Source organism: Polypterus senegalus, chromosome 11, assembly GCF_016835505.1.
Source record: "Polypterus senegalus isolate Bchr_013 chromosome 11, ASM1683550v1, whole genome shotgun sequence".
Lineage (NCBI taxonomy): Eukaryota > Metazoa > Chordata > Cladistia > Polypteriformes > Polypteridae > Polypterus > Polypterus senegalus.
The window spans coordinates 116,406,137-116,432,814 of NC_053164.1; the positions used below are offsets into that span (position 1 = coordinate 116,406,137).

The following is a 26,678-nucleotide window of genomic DNA, read 5'->3' on the forward strand; positions in this document are numbered from 1 at the left end:
AAGCAAGGTGGAGAGCATTCATCTTCCCAGTAGAGGTAGGTTGCAGAGGCTTCACTGGAAAATCCTCCCAGAAATACCTGAAGTCTCTTGAAATTACAGGCTTAAAGCTGAGGAATGTCCTCAAAGATCTGTCAGAGGAGGCAGAAAAAGGGAGCTTCTGGCTCTTGCTCAGAAGATAGGATAAAGAGTCAGCAAAACAAGTATCCTAAGAGCTGGCTGCAGGGGTGGTGGGGCAATGTCCCTATCACTGCTCCACCACCTCAAGATATACTGGGATTAAAGGAGTGAAACATCAGTGAAGGGTGGCTCCTGGCTAATGACCCTGCAATCAGAAAGATTGCACTGTTGGAGGTGCGTCAGGCAGAAATGCCCAGCAGGTGGTCATACCTGTTCTGTTTTTGGGTGAAAAACCGATTAAAACATGAAGCGGACATTCAGATTAATACAATGATGGCAAAATGGATATGTAATAAAGGTACATTACCGATACTCACTTAGGTTATCAGAAACTAGATAGATAGTGTGGACACTGGGGGTCGCTGTTGCCCCTTTAAACCCAACTGACAGACACCAGGCAAAAGCACCAAGAAGTATTTTAATTCTTTTTCTTCTTGTATAGTACCCCTAAGTACCACAGCCACAAATAACAGGCAAGTAATAATAATAATACACACATTTCTTTTTCTCTATCTCCTCCACACCTTCTAACAAGCTTCATCCACCTCCACCTGACTCTGGCTCCCTGCTGGGTGTTTCACAGTCCTTTATATATTGTCCAACCTAGAAATGCTTTTGCTCTTCCATCCACGTGACCTGCCAGCACTTCCAGGTCAGATTGAGAAGTACTTCTGGGCTTCCGACCCCATGACTCAATAGCACTTCTGGGCTATGTAAAAAGTATAAGTCCCCAAGTCCTCCTGCAGCATCTTCTGGTGGCACCCATGGTACCCAACAGGGTTGTGAAGCTGAACTCCAATTCCCATGGAGCCCTACAAGAATCTGGAGGACCGTTATGCTGCAGGGAAGTTGCCATCTAGTGTCTCGGGGGAAACAGTGTTTAAAAGTAGTTGCCTTCCCCCATCCTTTCATTCTCGGTGCGTCCCAGCCGGGTTGACCACCCGGCTGTCCCTTACAATAGATAGATAGATAGATACTTTATTTATCCCTAGGGGAAATAAAATACACTACAATATATTATCCAATATGATGACAGGAATCTGTTGAGGTAATCTGCATGTGTTCAAACAAACACAGTGTAACCAATTACCAGAATAAAAAAGCAACTTCATCCATGATATGCATCAACAACTGCTGCAACCTGGATTTGCCAATTAAATTTACATTCTTACAATGTTTAATTATGGTGAGCAGAATGTATTCATTTCTCTTGTTTTGTTGAATGTATTTATTTTTATTTAAGAAGTCTGCTCCCCGAAGAAAATGTGCTGCTTGCAAAATCGTAGTACACATAGCCTGCATGGAGCTACTAGAGAAGGTAAGGCGTGTATTTTGAATTGTATTAATTATATCCTAAAAAAATTAGCAAATCTCCACTTGCTACTACTCTGTGTAAGGTGTAAAGACTAAATTTAGATTATTTGTACAGCATTTTAAAAATAACTTTCAGTCCAGTGATATTTCCGTTAAGTGGATTGTGATAATGTTTGTGGGAAAGCTGATGTATTAATTGATTGATTTGTTGGTAGGTGTAGATCCTAGATGAATATGTATAACAGAGCTACTGTACATAGATGGAATACAAACTTTTTCCTCATGGTCCTGGAAACAGAGCAGAGCAACTTTATTACTTTAGCTGAGAGGTAACAGATCTAACAAATAGGTGGGGTAGCTGAGCCACCTCAAGGCTTCTTCAAGCCAGTTCTTTAATTTTATTTATTAATTTTGTTTTTTTTCTCCTGTCTCCTTTTTTAACTTGCACATTGTTCAGGTTTTTTTTATTAAAGTATGTTTTCCTTCACTTTCCTTGTTTACAATGGTGTTTATAATGATAGAATAAGACATGTTAGCTGTCAATGTGGCTGAAGGCTTTAGTCAGTGAATCATGCATTTTACCAATAAAATAAAAGTTCTGAAAACCCAGCTAGCCACAGTCAATAAGTTTGTAACTAACTTTTAGACTGTGCTAACAACCAAGAAATACATCACAATAACATGTTTCTGTATGGACAGATGAAATTGTAGCTACTGAGCAGGCATTGGTAGAATTAATATTGAATCTTGCAATCAATGCCAGATTTATAATGTCTTAACTTTGGCCAGAGGCTACTTGAAGATAATTGAGAAGAAAAATGCACTTTTTGGTAATGTAAAGTGATGGTTTACAACATATTGTAACATAATGTAAAACTAATTCTTACATACACCCTTATCCAGGAAAGGTAGTGCAGGTTGAGCAGCCCTAATCCAAAATTCCTGGGATCTGCATTTTGTTATTTTGGATATTTTTGGTTTTTGGAATATGTATATATACCTGCCATCAGTTCCTCCAGTCTGTGCACTTTAAACTGCCAAGGTTTCAGAGAGAGAGCAAAACAAACTGAGCAAGTCTTGATGCTGTAAGAAAAAAAAACCAAACTAAAATAGCTGTTTCCCATTCAGGATCTCATTAGCATAAGGTACCTGAATCTTAGTGATTAATTTGTACATTGTATTGAGCATGGTGACAGAACAGACAAACAGACACACCTGTAGATTACTGCAGATACTTGGCTCCACACTTCTGAGAAGAGCCTCTGTCTTCTACAATGTCTTTCTGTTGTTTTGACTATTGCATCTCTAAATAGCATAACAAGAGCGAATAGAATTTAGATAAGCTTGAGGTCTGTGTATATACTATGTGTTAAAATGTTTTGGCTATATTCTGACATGGCATGTATGCATTTACAGTTAGACTGCAATGCTAACTTCCTTTAGTTATTCATTTAGATGTGCAGGCAGGAGTTGGATCCTATGAAGCCTGGTCCATACTTCTACTAGCATTGTTAGGCACATTCATGGATTCGGGTGCTGTGAGTACTAAAATATGCCTCTCCTGTGGCTCTTCATTATCATCTCTCTTAACTGCAATCCTTTTGACAGAGTGCGACACATTGTTTACTTTGAATGCAAATTTTACAATTCATATTTTCACAAACGTAGCTGCCAATTCCAGAACGCCTTACATCGACTCTTGCACTATTGTTGAAACTGAACAACAGCGGTTTCAGATTTGAATATTGGAATTTTGGATTAGGATTGCTTAACCTGTATTCATTTCTATGTTACTAAGTAAAATGTCTGATGATTATTAGTTATTAATTGATCAAAAACGGTTGCGTATCGATTATGAAATTTATAACTATAGTAAAACAGAGTATAAACAAAGCCTATAAATGCCTGGTAACTTAAAAATCAAGATAATGATCAGGTGATAACAGTGACGTGGAGAACAATTGTCTGCTTTCACTTTTCAATGACATAATTTTTAATAAAAAATATACTTACATTTGGTTAATTTTTAAATTGTGCAGTGTTTTATTTTATATTTAGCTGCCCTTTCTGTTTTAATTTGTAGATCAATTTTCGTTGCAAACCAACCTTTAGAGAAGGGAGCTCCAGATCCTTGAGAGATGTAAGTACTATGCATTCTTAGAATGACTGCTTATATACTGCATCTGGTGCACATATAACATTTAATTTTAGAAAGATAAAAACATAATTAAACTGAAGTAATAAAGCATAACATAATATATCTAACATTCTCAAGAGAGTTTAATCTGTTTTTTGCTGGGTGGCAATTTTATGATGGCATATTTAAATTTTTATAACCTATGTTTGTTAGTTTTCACACTATATAAAAATAGTGACTTTTAATATACCAATATATTACACAGGGAACTATTTTTCAAAATATATTCTAAACTATATACAGTACAGTAAATATTTTTTTGAGCTTGTGCAAATCAATCAGTATTGCTGATGCAGTAACAAAATGACTTTGTAATTTTAAAAGCCTTTTGACCGTCAGTATCCTCCAATCGTTTAGGACCTAACTGGCATAATAATTATACAATATATTCTTCATCTTTATAATAACGAAAACAACAAAATGTTTAAAATACATAGGATTCAGCATTAATGGAAAGACCACCTACTCTTTTGTAATGTAATAAGAATGGCTCTGGGTTTTGCTTGCTGACCATCTATCTTGTGCAGTAGGGGTGCAGGTATTGAGTGTTTTTGCTTTAAAGTTCTACAGTGTTTTGTATACTTGGTAAAGTGTGTCATTTGGATTGAGTAGTCCATCACAGTCCATTCTCGTCATTCTGCTGTGGAAGTAGGGATAATTTTTTAAGGAGTTAGATTCGATCATACCTTATTTATTTGGAATTCAAAACATCCACACATCCAGAGGGCAACCCTACAAAGACCTAAAGCAGAAGGTGGCATGGCTTTACCTAACTTTCAGTTTTATTATTGGGCAGCAGATATACAAGCTATAAAAACCTGGACATTGACACAAATAAATGAACATACACAAGCTTGGTCTGGAATAGAAACAAAATCCTGTAGTACTTCTTTATACTCCTTGTGAAGTGAAGTGAATGACCAATCAAACTATTTGCTAAAAAAGGTAAAATATAGTCCTCAGTTACATTTTCCATAGAATAAAATACAATTGTATAATCGGAATCCTACTTATCAGTGTTATAATGCACTTTCATTCTTTGTTAATACATCACCTTAACATTTATCCAAACAGATAGCAAAGATCCACAATAATAGTAAAAGAAATCACACATACAGTATATAGGTTATTTTAATCATGCCTCCAACCTATAATTTTTTTTGGGATAATACCAGATGCCTTTCCTTAATAGGTGAAATTTTGAGAAGGCCCTCTTCCTCTTTTTTTAATGAACAAAACAAAAAAAAAAAAAACAAAGCACAAAGGAAAATAACAATAGCCAAGTACAATAATGCTGTATGTTCAGAAGACAATCCAGGTAACACAACACTGTACCCCAACATGACTCAGAGAACTATACAACAAAAGAGACCCATGTGGATTGGTCCTTAATATTGGATACAACAGCTAATAGCACAAAACGTTTCAGCACGTGCTTATTTTACTACATTAATGAATTCTCAACAAATTCTTAAAACATTCTGAGTGTTAAAAAAAGCTTTTTTTTCTCATCTAAAATAGTACAAAACATCATTTTTCCTGTGTTATAGGAGATGAAATTCAATTCTTTTGTTTGAGCAAGAAAAAACCAGGAAGTTAGCAATGCAATACCAGTAATTACCAACACAGATGGAGACAAAATCATTGACCATAAAAATATAATATACACATTTAGAGAATAATATAAGTCCTTATATTCTACTCAGTTTAAAGAAGACAAGACATAACCAAATGCATTTTTGGATGCATTACAGATACCACAACTAGATACTCTCAGTGCAGAGGAATTGAATAAAACTCTTGCACTCTCAGAATTACTAGATGCTATAAATTAATTTCATAGTGGGAAAGAAGCAGGCCCTGATGGCTACCCAGGTGAATTTTACAAAAAAAAATGTTCAATTAAATTAGCTCCCCTTTTATTAGCAACATTCACAGAAGCTAGAGACAATAAAATTCTACCTCAAACTTCTCACCAAGCATTAATTATCATCTTTCCTAAGAAAACTAAGGATTTATTACAATGTGCATCATACAGACCAATCTCACTTCTGAATAATGATGTTAAGATACTCTCCAAAGTTCAACTAGAAGGATTGAGAAAAGTGTTTCCTTTGGTAATATCACAAGACTAAACCAGATTTATTAAAGGTACACAGTTAGCTTCCAGTCTTCGATGTCTGTTTAATGTAATATATCCACTCACAAAGTCTAACACCCCGGAGATATTAATATTGTTGGATGCAGAAAAAGCATTTGATATGGTTGAATGGGACTACCTTTTCACTACATTGGAGAAATTTGTGTTTGGCCTGAACATATGTGCATGGATCAAACTACTACAGTATATACCAATCCAGAAGCTTCAGTTTGTATTAACAACATTATTTCAGACTACTTCATACTAAAATGTGGTACTAGACAAGGATGCTCCTGTCACCACTGCTTTTTGCAATTGCCATTCAGCTACTGGCAGTTAACCTTCGAATTGCTTATAATATAAAGGGGATTATCAGAGAAGGACTTGAACAGAAAATATCACTATATTCAGATGAGATGTTACTATACATAAGTGGTATGCTCTCAGTGACACAGTGAGGCAGAGGCAAAATGAATCTTCAGTTTTATGGTTTAGAGTCCATAGGGTTTTAGCTACTCCACCATGCTGCCACGAACACTTAGTGCTGGAAGTAATGATTTCCGATTCTTTTAACATTTGTAGCATTGTATATGAAGATATTTGTGGCTAATATTGTGTACACTGATTAAGTCTTATTTAATCACATAAAGTAGATAATGACCATTATTTCAAGGACTGAGCTTTACAAATTTTATGAGAGTTTTTTTTTCCTCCTTGCAGTCCAAAACTGGATGTCTGAAAATAGACCCATTATTTGTGAAATCCCGTGCAATGGCATAGTGCCATTAGCGAAGGTACAATAAGAAAGATTTAGCAATGGCTACTCTATTAGTTGTTCTGTAGGACCCAAGTGTATGTTAGGAAGACACTATAAGACTTGAGTTAGCTGTGGTATAAGGTCATACACACACAACCACCTAAAATATTGTCATTTTACACTTACATTTTACGTCATTCTTACAGTCATGTAATCAAAGTGTTTACAAGCAACCTCATGGTCAAAACCTATCTGACAGTAAGTGTAATTAGCTGCCTGACAACGCAGAACAAAAATATCTATATTTATAGTAGTTCCAGATATTAACTATTGAGCAGTCTACATGCTCTCCCCTAAAAGAAAATAATTTAATCAGCACCCAGGTTTTAACAATGTAGTATGCAGGTATTCTAAGTTGAAATAATGTATTTTACTACTCTATAATGAACAAATACAAATTCTAAACATGCTTCCGTTTATTGTAGATTTAATTAACTAATTCCGCTGCCTACTGCCTACAGTCAATATATTAATTACTAAATATATCTTTTTTACTGAGGAACCAGACAGCTTAGTGGTAGTTAGTTAATAAAGCAAACATAAATTTACGTTTCAACTTAACATTAAAGCTAGACTGTTAAGTAAAATGAGACAATTAAAGTGTTAATTTCTCCTTTTTTGATCATATTACAGTAAATACGAATGTCAATCTGTTTTTGTTGAATAAGCTGATTCAGTTATTTGGCATGTAGTAGTAAAATATTGAATTGTATTTTAATGAAGACTAACAATATCTTGTTTACTGATCAGTCTGGTGAATGAAACCTCTTTAGTTAAAAACTATGAAATAAGTAGACACCATTAAGAATCAACAAGTTTAATACCTGTTGTTTCAATAATTAAATTAGAAAACAATTAGAAAGAGCTCAGCCTTTACCTGTATTCTATAGGTGTGTCAAAATGGATATTTATCATGCTTCACTCACAGATTGTGATTGAGTGAGCTTATATACTGCACAAAAACATTAAAGGAACAAATTAAAGGAACACTTTTTAATCAGAGTATAGCATCAAGTCAATGAAACTTCTGGGATATTGATCTGGTCAATTAAGTAGCAGAGGGGGTTGTTAATCAGTTTCAGCTGCTTTGGTGTTAATGAAATTAACAACAGGTGCACTAGAGGGGCAACAATGAGATGACCCCCAAAACAGGAATGGTTTAATAGGAGGAGGCCACTGACATTTTTCCCTCCTCATCTTTTCTGACTGTTTCTTCACTAGTTTTGAATTTGGCTACAGTCAGTGTCACTACTGGTAGCAAGAGGCGATACCTGGACCCTACAGAGGTTGCACAGGTAGTCCAACTTCTCCAGGATGGCACTCCAATACATGCCATTGCCAGAAGATTTGCTCTGTCTCCCAGCATGGTCTCAAGGGCATGGAGGACATTCGAGGAAACAGGCAGTTACTCCAGGAGAGCTGGACAGGACCGTAGGAGGTCCTTAACCCATCAGCAGGACCGGTATCTGCTCCTTTGGGTAAGGAGGAATAGGGTGAGCACTGCCAGAGCCCTTTAAAATGACCTCCAGCAGGCTACTAGTGTGAATGTCTCTGACCAGACAATCAGAAACAGACTTCATGAGGGTGGCCTGAGGACCTGACGTCCTCTAGTGAGCCCTGTGCTCACTGCCCGGCACTGTGGAGGTCGATTGGCATTTGCCATAGAATACCAGAATTGGCAGGTCCACCACTGGCACCCTGTGCTTTTCACAGGTGAGAGCAGGTTCACCCTGAGCAAATGTGACAAACGTGAAAGGTTCTGAAGAAGCCATGTAGAACATTATGCTGGCTGCAACATCGTTTAGCATGACCAATTTGCTGGTGGATCAGTGATCGTCTGGGGAGGCATATCCATGGAGGGACACATAGACCGCTACAGGCTAGACAAACGCACCTTGACTGCCATTAGGTATTGGTTTCTCCTGGTATGCGACAATGCCCGGCCCCATGTGGCAAATGTATGCTGGCAGTTCCTGGTGGATGAAGGAATTGATACCATTGACTGGCTCCCATGCTCCCCTGACCTAAATCCAATAGAACACATCTGGAACATAATGGTTTGGTCCATTTGACGCCACCAGGTTGTACCTCAGACTGTCCAGGAGCTCAGTGATCAATCAATCAATCAATCAATCAATCAACATTTATTTATATAGCACATATTCATACAAAAAAAATGTAGCTCAAAGTGCTTTACAAAATGAATAGAAAAATAGAAGACACAATAAAAAATAAACATAAGTCAACATTAATTAACATAGAATAAGAGTAAGGTCCGGTGGCCAGGGTGGACAGAAAAAACAAAAAAACCTCCAAAAGCTGGAGAAAAAAAATAAAATCTGTAGGGGTTCCAGACCAAGAGACCGCCCAGTCCCCTCTGGGCAATCTACCTAACATTAGTCAAACAGTCCTCTTTGTATTTAGGGTTTTCATGGAAGGACCTGATGATGATGGTCACGTAGACTTCTGGCTTTCAGTCCATCAATGTTGGTGCATCATGATGCTTTGAGTAGGTGGTGGTGGCACAGGCGGCCACCACAAAGAAACCGGAAAAGAAACAGAAGAGAGAGTAGGGGTCAGTATGGATTTTGGAGCCACTGTGAATAGTTATTATGAAGAATTGAATATACAGATTATCAGTATTAAGTTAAAGTGAAGTTATAAAAAGGCCATGTTAAAGTAATGTGTTTTCAGCAGTGTTTTAAAGTGCTCTACTGTATTTGCCTGGCGAATTCCTATTGGCAGGCTATTCCAGATTTTAGGTGCATAACAGCAGAAGGCCGCCTCACCACTTCTTTTAAGTTTAGCTTTTGGAATTCTAAGGAGACACTCATTTGAAGATCTAAGGTTACTATCTGGAATATAACGTGTCAGGCATTCCGATATATAAGATGGAGCGAGATTATTTAAGGCTTTATAAACCATAAGCAGTATTTTAAAGTCAATCCTGAATGACACAGGCAACCAGTGTAGTGACATCAAAACTGGAGAAATGTATTCGGATTTTCTTTTCCCAGTTAGGATTCTAGCAGCTGCATTCTGCACTCGTTGCAAGTGATTTATGTCTTTTTTGGGTAGTCCTGAGAGGAGTGCGTTACAGTAATCTAGTCTACTAAAAACAAAAGCGTGAATTAATTTCTCCGCATCTGATGATGTCTGGTCCAGATCTGGGAAGAGATCCCCAAGGACACCATCCGCTGTCTCATTAGGAGCATGCCCTGATGTTGTCAGACATGCATACAAGCACGAGGGGTCCATAAAAACTACTGAGTACGATTCTGAGTTGCTGCAATGAAATTTTGGCAAAATGGACTAACCTGCTGCATCATTTTATCACTTTGATTTTCGGGGGGGCCTTTGAATTCAGTCTTCTGTAGGTTGATATTTTTCATTTCTATCAAATGATGTGGCATCTTTTTGTTCCTAACACATTACCCAGTCCATATCAGTATAGATATACTAGAGGAGTTTTTTCCCCAGTGAGATCTGATGTGTTTTCAAAGTGTTCCTTTAATTTTTGAGCAGTTTATTACCTCTTTTAATCACTGTAAGTTAGGTCTGTGTTTCTTTTAGCATATGCCAATAGAATAACCATCATACTTTCAAAATCAGCAATACAGATTCCACATTCCTATTATCATGGCCATGCATAGATGCAATTTAAATGGCTAATAAAATGTTGCATTACAGTATATTGTGAAAAGTACTAAAAGTAAATCAGTGGGCTTTACTCTCAAATTCTATAATGTACTATTTAGACTTTAACTGGAATCATCTGTAAAAGTTTTAGTCACCATTCTAGGGAAAAAATGTACAGTTGCCCTTAGAAGTTCTTCAGACAAAAGCAGCTAGGACCATCCATCCTAGTATTTAATAGTACTCTATGTTTTGGCATTAGTTGATTCAGTTCTTCTTATTTTGGGAGTTTATTGGATACACTTTTCTTACTGCTGATAATGTTTATTGTTATAACAGTGACATCATTGAGGCATTTATTTATATAGTAATTACTGCTTGTGTTTAATATAGTTAGCCATGTTACTTAAAGTAAAAGCAACCATTGCCAGTTATGTGACCAGAAAGTCTTGTGATGTGTAACTTCATCATGTCCCACATATTAAAGCTGGCAGTGCACAGTAACAAAACATCAGATCATTTTCCTTCTCTTTCCAATTCTCTTTAATAAAGTGGAAGCTAAAAGGTGTCTCTGAGGAGATTTTAGTGTTAGGACTGTTTTTTTTTGGCTTAGACTTTGCTTTCAATTTTGTGTTGTAACTCTGATATTTGGTTTGGTTTATTTATAGGTGCTCTGGCCCTTATCCATACCCTGATTATGATGCTGCCATCTTCTTCATGTGCTTCATGTACACCTCATGGTCATTTATAAGTTTTTTTTTTAATTTCCTTTAAGCACCTGTCCATCTTTAGCAATTAATAACACTAACAGGCTAAAGTAATTAAACCTCTTCAGTACTGAACAGAGAGGGCTATGTGGAGACCAATTGTAGACAACAACTGAAATTCAGGGTAAATGCATTCAGTCTTGTAAGCACTTTGTCCTGCAAAAGTGGTGTGAGTTTTCTAACGAAAAACAATTAATTTTCTACTTTGAATGACCCAGGGGCCTCATGTATAAACGGTGCATAGAAATGCTATGTACGAACGTTTCTAAATTCAAATCACGATGTATAAAACCTAAACTTGCCGTAAAGCCACGCACATTTCAATGGTAGCTCATACCCTGTTGTACACAAGTTCTCTGCTCGGTTTTGTTCCTGTGTGGTTTATCTTTCTTTATCAGATCCACAACCCTGACACGCTTTATAAATACACTGAAATTAACCGCATATTACTTATTAGTTTAATGCATCTAATTGTAATTAACTTGTAACAATATAATGGTCCACAGAATGGTCAAACTATTCCAAATACCATAACTGCTTTAGCATTGTTACTCTCACTGCACCTTCTTCGTCTTTCAGCTGCTCGCATTAGGGGTTGCCACATCGGATCATCTTTTTCCATATTACTCTCACTGCACCACTCAGAGTATTTATATCACTGTATCTGAGTGTGAATCACAGCTGTACAGCAGCTGATCGGAAAGAGAATTATCGGTATACAGCATCAAGCACACACTGCCTCAGCCATTCGCTCTTTGAACTGCTCTCATCCGACAAACGCTTCAGTGTCTTTCCTGTACTGACCTCGCGGTTCAGAACAGTTTCATCACAAGAACTCTAAACGCATTCCATCAGTCCATCAAGTGCTCCTTGTAGAACTCTCTGTACTTATAAATACAATCACCTCACTGTAAACTTGCGCTACAGTTATAATACTGCACAACCTGAGCCACTTTATAAAGTGTGTATTTGCATATGATAACGATATCATTTTTAAGATGAAATGCAGAAAAATATGTTTATTATATTGTACAGATAAAACTTTAACTTTAACTACATGGTGCCACAGTGCTAGCCAGGAGCTGGAACTTCATTCACGGTTTGTTTCTGCCTCGCATTGTATTCTTGCTTTGGCTGGTGCAACACTGGATGGATAGATTGATAGAATAATTAAACATTACGAAGATATTTCAGTGTTCCTTAAAGGTTTTGAAGAACTGGTGTTCTAAGCTTACAGATGGCTTAACGTCTATTACAGAGCTGATTGTGTGGCGATTGGGTATTTGGAGAAAGAAAAATAAGGACAGGAATTGGAGGTTAGTACGTTTGAAAAAGACAGTACTTCTGTAATAAAGTATTTCATCGAAGATCGCTCATGGCACAGCAAGCATCTTGCGTGAGACATGAACAATAACTGTGCCACCGTGTTCCCATGTTTAATAACATGCTTTAACTCCTATCATCATAAAAATGATATCACGTATACTTCTCAGTATTTTAATTATTCGGAGAGCTGTAATATTATGAATGTAATGGATTCTGTGTCCTTTTTATGCTATTTTAATTACGATGGGATTTGAGAAACTAGTAAATTAATCGATTTTAAGATGAAGTTTATGATGTTCTACTTTAATGACAAAATAAACTACATGATTAAAGTGGAAAGTTCGAGATTAAAGTTGACATTTCCTATTTTTTTCCCCACTGTGTGCCTATTTTTTTTCTCTATACCCTAATAAGCTTCCATACGAGACTCAGACGTTAGGCTACGACTTGCCTTTTCACGGCGACTTTGATATGTGACAACTTCTTTTTTATTTCGGGCACTGTACAACTTTGTGAACTTTACGCAATCAGCTCTGTAATAGACGTTAAGCCATCTGTAAGCTTACAACGACGATTCTTCAAAACTTTTAAGGAACATTGAAATATCTTCATAGTACATGTTTAATTATTCTATCCATCTATCCTTCCAGTGTCGTGCCAGCCTCAGCAAATATACAGTGCGAGGCAGGAACAATACGTGAACTTGCTAGCGCTGCGGCACTGTGTCCTCACATGTTTAATTATTAACAATACAGATTATTTAAATGAAGTTAAAGTTTTATCTGTATAATATAATCATATTTTGCTGCATTTCATCTTAAAAATGATATTGTCATCATATGTAAATACACGCTTTATAAAGTGGTGCAGGTTGTGCAATATTATACTGTAACTGTAGTGCAAGTTTACAGTGGGGTAATTGTACTTATACTGTAAGTACAAACAGTTTTACAAGGAGCAATTGATTGAGTGTGTTTATAGTACTTGGGATAAAACTGTTTCTGAACCACAAGGTCCGTACAGGAAAGGCTTTGAAACGTTTTGCCGTGGCTGAGGCAGCATGGGCTTGATGCTGTATCCCGATAATTCTCTTTCCAATCAGCTGCTACTGTGATTCCCCACTCAGATACAGTGATAAAAATATTCTGAGTGGTACAGTGAGAGTAATATGTAAAAAGATGATCCGCTGTGGCAACCCTTAACAGGAGCAGCTGAAAGAAGAAAAAAAAGGTGCAGTGAGAGTAACAACGCTAAAGCAGTTATGGTATTTGGAATACTATGGCTATTCCCTGGACCATTATATTGTCACAGGTTAATTACAATCAGATTCATTACACTAATAAACAATATGCAGTTAGTTTCAGTGTATTTATAAAGCTGCATCAGAAATGTGGATCTAAGAAAGAAATGGTATCCACACAGGAACAGTAGCACTGCTTTGACACTGGGTGCCGCCAGTCTGCAAAACCGAGCAGAGAACTTGCATGCGACAGGGTATGAGGTACCGTGGAACTTTTAATCATTCCTTGTCTTCTCCAAATGAAAGCAATCATCTGTCGGAAAAGTCAGATAATGTGCAAATACAACATGTCCTATTGGCTTGGATCTTCAAGTTGCAGTTCTGTTTTCTTCCTTCATTCAGTTAAAAAAAACAAACTCCATTATATGTACTTCCTGTTCTTATACAGATTTTTTTTCTGTAAATGCAGGTACAACTATGGGGGCATCTTAGAGGCATGTTTTATTTTAAGTGGACTGACCCATTCTTTACTGTTTCACATTCCATTTTTTCCAGCAGTATTATAAAGTAAAGCAAATGTCAAAACAAAGACACATAAATGTAGCTCTGTTACAGGTTCTTTAGACTTGCTGTTTCTGTTCTGTCTGACCAAACGACTTTGATATCAGCTTGGTGAGCTGAACTCTGGCAATGACAAGCCCATAACCTCATGTGGCCGCTTCCGCATGCCACTTCTGATGCATTAATTCTCAGTCTGAATGCCATAGCACCACCTTCAAGTCAGGCAGTTTATTATGAATTACTAGCTGAAATCTGGGACAGAAATATAAATAATGCAATGTTAGTTTTCAGTGAGTGTACTGTAACATCCCATAGACTTGTCTTCCAGCGGTGTTGAGCACCAAGTGATGCCAGTAAGGATGGTGGCTATCACCTGGACTTGTGAGAAGACTGCAATAGAGGGGTGGAGAACTGAGGGTAAAACCAAATTTTATTCAGGGGCCACCACAGTGGGAGCAGTACAGGTTTTTAAATTACAGTGTGTTTTCTAGTAAACAATTCTGAACTAACCAACTACATGCATGCAGGTCATTCATCATTTTACCTTTCGTTGTTACTTGTTGTGATATTTTAATTTTACATGCATAATAATTATAATAATAATCATTTGTAATGTGGAATTTGCAGTATGCTAATAATTTGCTGTTGGTTGTAAGTGGTTCACCATAATCTTGACTTTGACAAAGTAGCCCTTGGTATATCACCGCTTCTGTGTAGACTATTAACTTGCTGTGCATGAATCTATATTATATTGAAACTAGTACATTTCTGACTTGGAATTTAAACGTTTAAAATCCATTTGAACAAGAATGTTATCAGAATCGCCATTTCAGTAAACAACTGCTGAACAATGTTGTGAATCCTGATGTTTTTCTGTGTTTAATTATTTGTGAGCAGTTTTGAAAATTAATTTTTAGTTTTTTTAAGTATGTTTATTTTTATCCTTATAATACCATCTCGCTGCCATTTTGTGTACTTTTTTGTCATTTATGCCTCCATTTCTTACTTGATTTTCATATCCATGGCCATGTTATTCAAAGCAACATTGCTAATTGCCAGTCATATAATTGAGGCTGATGTGGCATCATTGTGTTGTTTTGCATGCTTTTTTTGGAATTATTTACCATGTTGTTTTGAAATATTACTGTAACAATATTGTGTTTATAACAGGAGCCTCCCTTGTGAGCAGCCATTACTAAGACACAATGATGAGGTGCTATAGGGTATACTTTGGAATCCATGTCGAATGACATCATCAGCATGACCATATTTAAGCTGGTGACTCTTTGTCTAAGTTAGTGAAGAATTTCTGAAAAATTCAGGTTCTTATTATTCTTAGTATTAATTTCTGGGGGAAAAAAGATAAGCATCTGTTTATCTGATTCATGATTCACATTAGGTTATGATGAAAGATAGGCTTGCTTTTTTGGTTTCTGACCTGTCATTCCCTATTCATATGGCCTGCCATTTTTCATCTTTTGGCAGATCACTGAATTTTTGCTTGTTTTTTGATCTTAGGACTTGTCAGATATGTTTATTTTGACTTCTCAGATTTTTTCGCTGTAAATTTGCCTAACCTATTTTACTGTAGTTATCATCTAATAATCATTTTTCCTAAAATACCATAGTCTGCATTCTGTCAACTGTTCACAATCAGTATCATGATGGAGCTATTTATATAATGCTGTTTTGTTAGTAATTACATTATACAATACAATACCATTTATTTTTGTATAGCCCAAAATCACACAAGAAGTGCCGCAATGGGCTTTAACAGGCCCTCCCTCTTGACAGCCCCCCAGCCTTTACTCTCTAATAAGACAAGGAAAAACTCCCAACCCTTGTAGGAAAAAAATGGAAGAAACCTTGGGAAAGGCAGTTCAAAGAGACGCCCCTTTCCAGGTAGGCTGGGCATGCTTTGGCTGTCAAAAAGAATGGGGTCAATACAATACAATACACAGAACAGAACAAATCCTCTTCTTCTTCTTTCGGCTGCTCCCATTAGGGGTTGCCACAGTGGATCATCTTCTTCCGTATCTTTCTGTCCTCTGCATCTTGTTCTGTTACACCCATCACCTGCATGTCCTCTCTCACCACATCCATAAACCTTCGCTTAGGCCTTCCTCTTTTCTTCTTCCCTGGCAGCTATATTGTTAGCATCCTTCTCCCAATATACCCAGCATCTCTTCTCTGCACATGTCCATACCAACGCAATCTCGCCTCTCTAACTTTGTCTCCCAACCGTCCAACTTGAGCTGACCCTCTAATGTACTTATTTCTAATCCTATCCATCCTTGTCACACCCAGTGCAAATCTTAGCATCTTTAACTCTGCTACCTCCAGCTCTGTCTCCTGCTTTCTGGTCAATGCCATCATCTCCAATCCATATAACATAGCTGGTCTCACTACTGTCCTGTAGACCTTCCCTTTCACTCTTGCTGATACCCGTCTGTCACAAATTAATTCTGACACTCTTCTCCACCCATTTCACCCTGCCTGCACTCTCTTTTTCACCTGTCTTCCACAATCCCTATTACTCTGTACTGTTGATCCCAAGTATTTAAATTCATCCACCTTGGCCAACTCTACTCACTGTATCCTCACCATTCCACAGACCTCCCTCTCATTTACACACATGTATTCTGCCTTGTTTCTACTGACCTTCATTCCTCTCCTCTCTAGAGCATATCTCCACCTCTCCATGGTCTCCTCAACCTGCACCCTAGTATCGCTACAGATCACAATGTCATCAGCAAACATTATAGTCCACGGGGACTCCTGTCTAATTTCATCTGTCAACCTGTCCATCACCATTGCAAATAAGAAAGGGCTCAGAGCTGATCCCTGATGTAATTCCACCTCCACATTGAATGCATCCGTCGCTCCTACCGCAGACCTCACCACTGTCACACTTCCCTTGTACATATCCTGTACAACTCTTACATACTTCTCTGCCGCTCCTGACTTCCTCATACAATACCACAGCTCCTCTCGAGGCACCCTTTCATATGCTTCCTCCAGGTCCACAAAGACACAATGCATCTCCTTCTGGCATACTCTAAACTTCTCCATCAACATCCTCAGAGCAAACATTGCATCTGTAGTGCTCTTTCTTGGCATGAAACCATACTGCTGCTCACTAATCATCACCTCACTTCTTAACCTAGCTTCCACTACTCTTTCCCATAACGTCATGCTGTGGCTCATCAATTTTATTCCCCTATAGTTACTGCAGTCCTGCACATCCCCCTTATTCTTAAATATCGTCACCAGTGCACTTCTTCTTCACTCCTCAGGCATCCTCACACTTTCCAAGATTCCATTAAACAATCTGGTTAAAAGCTCCACTACCATCTCTCCTAAATACCTCCATCCTTCCATATGTATGTCATCTGGACCAACGACCTTTCTATTTTTCATCCTCTTCATAGCTGTCCTTACTTCCTCCTTGCTAATCCATTGCACTTTCTGATTCACTATTTCCACATTATCCAACCTCATCTCTCTCTCATTCTCTTCATTCATCAGCCTCTCATAGTACTCGTTCCATCTGCTCAACACACTCTCCTCGCTTGTGAGTACGTTTCCATCTTTATCCTATATCACCCTAACCTGCTGCACATCTTTCCCAGCTCGGTCCCTCTGTCTAGACAATCGGTACAGGTCCTTTTCTACCTCCTTAGTGTCCAACCTCTCATACAACTCATCATATGCCTTACTTCAGCCTTCACTACCTCTCTTCACCTTGTGCCTTATCTCCTTGTACTCTTCTCTAGTTTCTGCATCTCTCTGACTATCCCACTTCTTCTTTGCCATCCTCTTCCTTTGTATACTCTCCTGTACTTCCACATTCCACCACCAGGTTTCCTTTTCCTCCTTCCTCTTTCCAGATGTCACGCCAAACACCCTTCTTGCTGTCACCCTTACTACATCTGCTGTAGTTTCCCAGCTGTCTGGTAACTCTTCACTGCCACTCAGTGCCTGTCTCACCTCCTCCCTAAACTCAACCTTGCAGTCTTCCTTTTTTAACTTCCACCATTTGATTCTTGGCTCTGCCCTCACTCTCTTTCTCTTCTTGATCTCCAATGTCATCCTACAGACCAACATCCTATGCTGCTTAACTACACTTTCCCCTGCCACCACTTTGCAGTCTTCAATCTCCTTCAGATCAACTCTTCTACAAGTGTGTATTGTGCCTTGGACGTAACCCTGTGTTCCTTCCTCTTCTTAAAATACATATTCGCCACAGCCATGTCCATCCGTTTGGCAAAATCCACTATACTCTGACCTTCTTCATTCCTCTCGTTGAAACCATTCCTACCCATCACCTCCTCATCTCCACTGTTCCCTTCACCAACATGCCCATTGAAATCCACTCCAATCACCACTTTCTGTCCCTTGGGTACACTGTTCATCACTTTATCCACTCACTCCATAAAACTTTCTCACCCATTGCACACCCAACTTGCAGTGCATATGCACTAAGAACATTCACCATCACACCTCCAGTTTCCAGCTTCATAATCAGTCCTCTACCTGACACTCTTTTCACCTCCAAAACACTCTAGACATACTTTTCCTTCAGAATAACTCCTATCCCATTTCTCCTCCCATCCACACCATGACAGAAAAATTTGAATCCACCTCCAATCCACCTGGCCTTACTCTCTTGCATTCACAATATATCAACCTTCCTTCTCTCCATCATATCTGCTAACTCCATCCCCTTACCAGTCATACTGCCAATATTCAAAGTTCCTACCCTCAGTTCAATTCTCTTTACATGCCTCTGGACATGTCTCCCCCCTCTTCTTCTCCTTCTTCTTCTTCAGCACCCTGTTGGCTAACAGTACTGGTGGCAGTCGTCGGTAACCTGGGGCTCGACCGATCCAGTATGGAACTTTGTATTGTTGTCCGCATATTGATTTGGCAAAATTTTACACCGGATGCCCTTCCTGACGTAACCCTCCCCATTTATCTGGGCTTGGGACCAGCATGAAGAAACACACTGGTTCGTGCATCCTCTGTAGCTGGGTTAACAGAACAAATCCTCAATACAGTATAAAAATTACAATTTTACAAGTACAAAGCAGAATTTAACAGTAGATGATATCACATAATATGATTTGGATTTGTTTAGAGTCCTGGAGACCTCAGCCATCAAGCTGCCTCCCCCATTTGACCATTCCACAGCTGAAACAGCGCTGGGTCAGCCAGTCGATGAAAGGACCCCTCTACCCCATGATTCCTGCGATCCTCCATCAGGGATAACTTTACCTTAGGCAGGCAAAACAACTTGGCAGGTGGGCCGTGGCACCAAGTGCCACATTTGAGTACCGATAAGAGAAACAGAATAGGTGAGGGTTAGTAACAAATTATAACTATCATGTTACTTATGTTTTAGTTCTATTGACTAACAACAGAAATGCAGTCTGTACAGTTAATCAGCAGCTCTAGTCAGGATTTGCTAAACTGATGTAGTGAGTCTTCAACTGGGATTTAAAAGCTGAGACCGAAGGGGCATCTCATATAGTAGCAGGCAGACCATTCCACAGTTTAGGGGCCCTGTAACTAAAAGCTCGATCAACCACTGTTATTTTATTAATTGTTGGAATCTTAAGCAGACCGGCATCTTGAGATCTTAATGTGCGCTCTGGTTTGTAAGTTATAATAAGTTCAGGCAAGTGAGCCGGACGGCCATTTAATACTTTATATGTTAAAAGGAGGATTTTGAAATCTGCCCTAAACTTAACCAGGAGTCAGTGTAAGGATTTATGTGTTCATATTTTCTTGTTCTTGTAATAATTCTTGCAGCAGCATTTTGGATTAACTGGAGGCTGTATAAAGAACAATTTGAACATCCAGTGAACACCGCATTGCAGTAGTCAATACTACTAAAAATAAAGCCATGAATTAATTTCTCAGAATCCTGTTTATTTAGAAAGCGCCTTAATTTCCCAATATTTTTAAGATGGAAGAAACATGATTTGGACAACTTTGTGATGTGCGCTTTAAGTGACATGCTAGAGTCAAAGATAACTCCTAGATTGCGGGCTGATTCCGTAAAATTAATGGTGATTATCTGTGGCAAAAATATGCAAATCAGATTAAAAAGTTGCTTATTTTCCCTAAAATAATATAGAAAAGCAAAATGACACCTTTTATTGGCTAACTAAAAAGATTACAATATGCAAGCTTTGAAACTCAGGCCCCTTCTTCAGGCAAGATGTCTTTTCTCTACATTCATAATGGCTTACAACAACCTAGTCCTAAAATAATATAAAATATTTTATGACTGTGATGAAGCTTGCAGGCTGTTTTAGATTAGCTATAAATATGGGGATAACTATAAAATATACTGGTAATCTTCACTTTTTGTGTCTAGATGTTGGGGATTCCTTCAAACCCTCAACTTTAAAAACTTATTCTGCATTCTTTTTATACCGTGACACTTTCCCACCCTCAAGCAAGCACTACTGCTTTGTGTTTCATGTGTAATAATAAAATTATTATTTTATTATCATTCTCTATCATTATCATTACTATCATTCTCTTATCATTGTTAAGAGAGTAAATACTTTTTGTCCAATTAAACTATTTCTGCTCCTGTTGCTGCTATTGTTTTTGTCCAAACTCAAAACTCCAAAACTTTAAATGCAGGAGTTCCTTTGGTTTTCTTATTTAGCTGTGAGTTAGATGATAGATCTGTATGTCCTATTTTCCAAACACTAAGTAATTAATTCATTTTAATAAATAAATACCTGTAGGTACCTTGTTACAAATGCACTCTCTGCATTTATTTAGCAACCAATATACTGTAGATAAAGGTGAATTAAATGTATTGACATAAAACTAATTCTATGAGGTTTATCATTTTCCTTTGCATCAATAATTATAATAATAATTTTTATTTAAACTCAAGATAAGCCAAGTACAGACTTTGAATTTATTTGTTTTCATCACATTTGTATTGTTATGGTTATTTCTAATTCTACTACTCCACTTTCCGTTTACAAAATACTGTCCAATTATCACAACATTTACCAAATGTGTTTTGTCCTTGGCCATACATATCAACATTACCACTAATGTTTTTTAATAGATTGAGGTCTTTCTATTTATGCAAAGCTCTGACCTTCATAATTTGAGTCATCATTGTCCACTGTTAGCCGTTGCTTAGTCCTTCATGTTTAGGGCATTGTGGTGTTGTGGCTGGAGGACTCGACTAAAATCACAAGGTGACCAGCTAAATTATATCTTCTTTTTTAGTATGTAACTCAAGAGAAAGTCACATAATCTACCATGGTTCCAGTTAAAAAAATATACATGTAAACTATTGAATGATGGACTGATACACAAAAAACACTCTAAGCATCAGAAAGGCACTCTGTAAATTAAATACATTACTGTATACTTTTATTTTCATTTAGCCACAATCACAATTGTAGCAAAAACTGGAAGTCCTAAAAAATGTCCATTGATTGCACTGAAAAGTACTTGTAGGACTAAAGAAAAACATTTAAATACTTTCCTTGGTAAAGCCTTAGAGCCAAATAACAGGAACGTTTCAGAAGAGCCCTTTGAGCTGGCAATACCCTAATAGAAGTAAAATGACATCCAGAACACCAGATAGTGTTCACCCCTTTCTGCAATATGAAAGGCTCACATTGTTCTCATTACAGTTGAGTGTGTGAAAAATAACAAGTACAAAATCTCAGAAAAGAAGATTTTTGTTATTTATAAATTATAAAGACAGAATGGGTTGTGTACTTTATGCTAGAATGTTGTCTACATTAGTCAGTTCAAAAAAGAACACTTTGTGCTTAGTAAAATTTACCGTGCCCTGAATCATTTTGTCTGGGCTATTAGCAGAGTGCTGCACTGTTCATATTTAAATTACCCATAAGCCATCATGCATGTGTAATTTTCAAATAGCCTTTACTTTTTGTTTTAGCCTTGTAATTTCAGCAAGGTTTTAAAAGCTGAATACAATTACAATTATATGTAATGAATATGACCTGAAAGTTTAAATATGTTATTGTGCTTGTTAAATTTAGCAGAACATTGTTCGTCACCATTGGGTTCATCGTCGGCGACAGGAGGGCAAATGCAGGCAGTGTGGTAAGGTAGGTTTCATTATTATTACAAATTTATTGTAATGTTAGCTAACTACAAATGATCTGAATGGTCATTTTACTTGCTCTTTCCACATATTGTAACTCTTTGTAGCCAAAGGTCTGCAGTATGCCACTGTGATTTGTGAAGTTTGTTCCAAACACATTATTTTATTAAACATGGGCCATAACATAACCATGGCTGAAACCGTGCAAATCAGCTGACGGAGAGAAACTGACAGGGAGATGGACAAAAGCATGTGGCAGATGACTCAGGCAAGCTATTTAATATTCCTGAGCTGTGCTCTGTTTGGTGATGATCAAAGGCCAAGAGCCATTGTCTACTATCTAGAGGTCTCCCGGTAAACAAATTCCATGGAGAGCAGGAATGACCCATCACTTTCAGGCAGAAGTCATGAGGGATTGGAACATGTGCAAAAATGTGCTATTTAGAAGACTGCAGCTCAGATGGCAGTTAGCCATACCTAGAAAGTTTTATAAAAAGCTCAAAAATGATCGAAAATATATGAGTATTTACTGTATATATGAAATAAGAACTGCTTCATTAAACAGGCCCATATATGAGAGAAGACACTAAAATGGATGAGCAGTGGGTAGAACAAAGAAGTATGACCTTTTGTATTGTGCATTTTGGTTGTTTGTAAGGAAAAAATGTCCCACTAATGTAACACCTTAACAAAAGTTCAGCTAGTTTTTTTTATCAATTTCCAAATGGCCTTCAGCAAATGAGCACAGTCCATTGCAGAGCACACTTATGCATACCTCGTTTTTCACTCATGAAACTCCAATATAGAGTTATCAGTTACCCTGACCTGAATGTCTTTGTATGTGAGGGGAAAACAGAGTAACTGAAAAAAAAATTATGGCAACTGAGAAAATATCCCAACTCTGCATATTCAGGATCCTGGGTAGGAAACATTTAGTGCTATAGTGACACCAAAAAGCTAACAAGTAAACTGGAAAATGTGGTTGAGTTATCTGGTAAACTAATATAATATTTAGGAAAACATTTTGTTAAATCTGGTAATGTCTGGAAAATGTTGTAAATCTGTTACAAATATGCAAGATAGGAAAAATGAGTGGTAACATGTAAGAACCAGAACTATAACATATCTTTGTAGTGTCAAAAGGGACATAAAGATATGAAATATATGTTTAGGGTTATGGATGGTTATGTCAATAGCTATGGCAAAAGAATAAACAATTAAACTGACATCAGAAATCAGAGAAGTAAATATATATAATTTAGACATTTTCAAATCCTTTATTGTGACTTTGTATGACTAAAAATAAGCAGAGTAGTTATACAAATAAATTACAAAAATAATAGTAAATGTGGCAAACAAAAAAATGTGAGATGAATTTTAAAGAGAATTTTGTAGGATTTCACTATGATTATGGGTCAGTGTTTAGAATGAATTGAAGAGTTTAAGTTATTGTTATAGGAGGTGAAAGTGTATTTGAATGTGTGTCAATATGAAAGACATAAAAGGAACAGGATGAATACACTGCATGGAATTTATCAAATACAAGGAGTAAAGTAGTACTAGTACTAGTAGTCTTTGTAGTAGTATTGCCATGTGTACATAGTACAGTGAAATTCTTACTTGCATTTCTGACCAAAGTAGTGAATATACTGTACTTGTAAAAAACCCTGTTCAGTGTATGGCTTTATCTATACTAATAAAAGGCAAAGCCCTCACTCACTCACTCACTCACTTACTGACTCATCACTAATTCTCCAACTTCCCCTGTGGGTGGAAGGCTGAAATTTGGCAGGTTCATTCCTTACAGCTTCCTTACAAAAGTTGGGCAGGTTTTATATCGAAATTCTACGCGTAATGGTCATAACTGGAAGCAGTTTTTCTCCATTTACTGTAATGGAGATGAGCTTCAACGCCGTGGGGGCGGAGTTTCGTGTGACATCATCACGCCTCCCGTAATCACGCAGTACATAGAAAACCAGGAAGACCTCAAAAAAGCGCTCAAGAAAACATGCATTATATAATTGAGAAGGCAGCGAAACAATAAGAAGTGAGAGAGTGACATATACAACCATATTCATGAGTTCTGCTACTTCGGAAACAAAGCACGATGTAAACCTACACTTTAAATTAAGTTCATAGACAGGCTGCCGCTGGCGTTTGTAATTTAGTGCCTGCCCATATAAGGCCGTCTGTCAGCGGCAATCCAATAGCAAACTGCCACGGGTAAATATTCATGGGTGAAGGACTGTGCTTATGGAGAGGAAGATGAGATGGTCAGGGTGGTGTTTGACACAAACTCAGCGAAACTGCGAGAGAAAGTTTTAAGTGCCAGGACTAAGGTAACATTAAATAAAGCTATGGACATAGCACGAGATGGCACCAGCACAGCTGGGAACCTTCGATGCATGTACACCGAGTGGCTCACGTGAACTGACGCAGTGCACAGATAAAAGCAACAGTTCCAAAAGCTGAACAAAACCGAATTACACAATTGAAAAGGCAGCAAAAATATGGCGTCTTATACATACAAGCATATTCATAAATGCAGCTACTGCGGAAACAAAGCACACGGTGGAAAAAGTCAATGTCCCGCTAAAGGAAGACAGTGTAAAAAAACCCGTGCATGCAGTGCGTCAGGTCTCAGATAAAGAAGAAGGCGAGCTGTTTATTGATGCAGTAAGAAGCGAATCGATGAATGAAACCTGTCATCTTTACAGCGATTGACAAACACGGAATGTAACTTGAACACAACACATCCTACAAATACGAACCTGATTGAAAGAAATAATGATAATCAAATCCTTGATGACAGCAACACTCAGTAACACTCACAAAACAAATACTGTATATTGACAGTCATGTTACGTTATTTTAAAATGTTCCCTTTTCTTTTCTACCTTTTTAACACACTACTTACTTCTCCGATATACGGGTATATATATATGTATATATATATATATATATATCCCGCTCTACATACTCGAATAATGGATACTTTATTCGCCATCAATGATTGTTTTGGTAAAGCCATACTCAGTGTATTCATTAGATGAGCGGTAAAAAGTAAGAGCGAGGGAGGATGACTCATTGAGGCATGCAGGCTGTAGTCTTGGCGTCAACTCTATCTGAATTGCGATCACATTTGAAAAAATATATCTTTTCAAGTTCTATTTAGTCCATATGTGTCAAACTCAAGGGCCGCGGGCCACATCCGGACCGGCGTGTAATTATATCCGACCCGCGAGATCATTTTATATACTGTATTATTGTTATTAAAGCCGGGTATATGAAGCGCTGGTAACACAATAAACTACAGATCCCATAATGCAGCGCTTCAGCTGCCTTGCCGAACAGTTACCGCTTACTAGAGTTATTGCGCACTGAGTTTGCATGGCGCTTTGGTGACTTTGAAGAACAAAAAAAGTCCGTCTACATGCGGCTCGAACCTTGTGCATGTTTGGTAGTACATATCTGTGTGACAAGTTCTTCTCAGTGATAAAGACTAACAAAACAGCACACAGAGTCGCCTCACTGATGAGCACCTGCAATCCATCCTGAGAATCTCCACAACACAGAACCTCACACCAAACAGAAACGAACTTGTTGCCAAAAAAAGATGCCAGGCGTCCAGCTCTAAAATGACATATGAGCAAAGACAACTGAATGATTTGATTTGTTATTGCGCGTAAGGCGGAGTCAACCGTTCTAACAAACAGCGTATTGCACTGATCTGAAATAGCTGTGTGTGTATATATGTAGATATGTATGTATATGTATATATATGTTTATATATGTGTGTGTGTATGTATGTATATATATATTATCGCGCGCTTGAGTAGGAGGCAGCGGATTGATTCGACAGCACCTGGGAAACCACTGCGCCGCCAGGGAATGGTGGGGTATTAACTTTCTCCCTCTGCTTCCTCATAGGAAAAAGACCGTCCTGCACCATAGGCATGGATTGACGCAGTCGCGATACTTCCGCCCTTCCTCCGCCATCTTGCCCTGGCGTCATCCTTCCCATCCTCCCTTGCGGTCCTTCCCGACATTCCTCCACTTCGGCTCCTCCCCAATAAAATGGCGCGGCGCCAGGAGTCGGCGTCGCGATATGAACTGTTTGTTTATGATTTTGACCTGTTTTTTGTGTCTGTACAATATACGGGGCGGAAAACCCCAACCCTTGCTACTGTCTCTCGGTCCTTTACAAGTGGCGTAGTCGGCAGGATACAGAGATCCCGGAATGGCGGAGGGACAGGACCTGAACACCGTGCTGCAGGGAATGAGCGCCCAGCTCAGGCCCTGCAGCAAGCGCAAGCCGCTACCAACCGGGAGCTGGAGGCCAACTTTATGCTAGAATGTTGTCTACATTAGTCAGTTCAAA

General features: G+C 38.0%; 1 protein-coding gene across 10 annotated transcripts in view; it reads left to right on the forward strand.

Annotated features, from left to right (window-relative positions):
* The window catches only part of dgki (diacylglycerol kinase, iota), a 288,696-nt gene that overhangs the window by 142,485 nt on the left and 119,533 nt on the right, over positions 1-26,678 (forward strand). For 7 of the 10 annotated variants that reach the window (XM_039769554.1, XM_039769556.1, XM_039769555.1 and 4 more), the window contains exons 4-6: positions 1,421-1,495; positions 3,575-3,631; positions 22,233-22,301. In XM_039769554.1, the coding sequence (XP_039625488.1) occupies positions 1,421-1,495; positions 3,575-3,631; positions 22,233-22,301 (201 nt within the window). The remainder of the gene's footprint in view (positions 1-1,420; positions 1,496-3,574; positions 3,632-22,232; positions 22,302-26,678) is intronic. The other 3 variants (XM_039769560.1, XM_039769551.1, XM_039769552.1) reach the window with 2 other exon arrangements.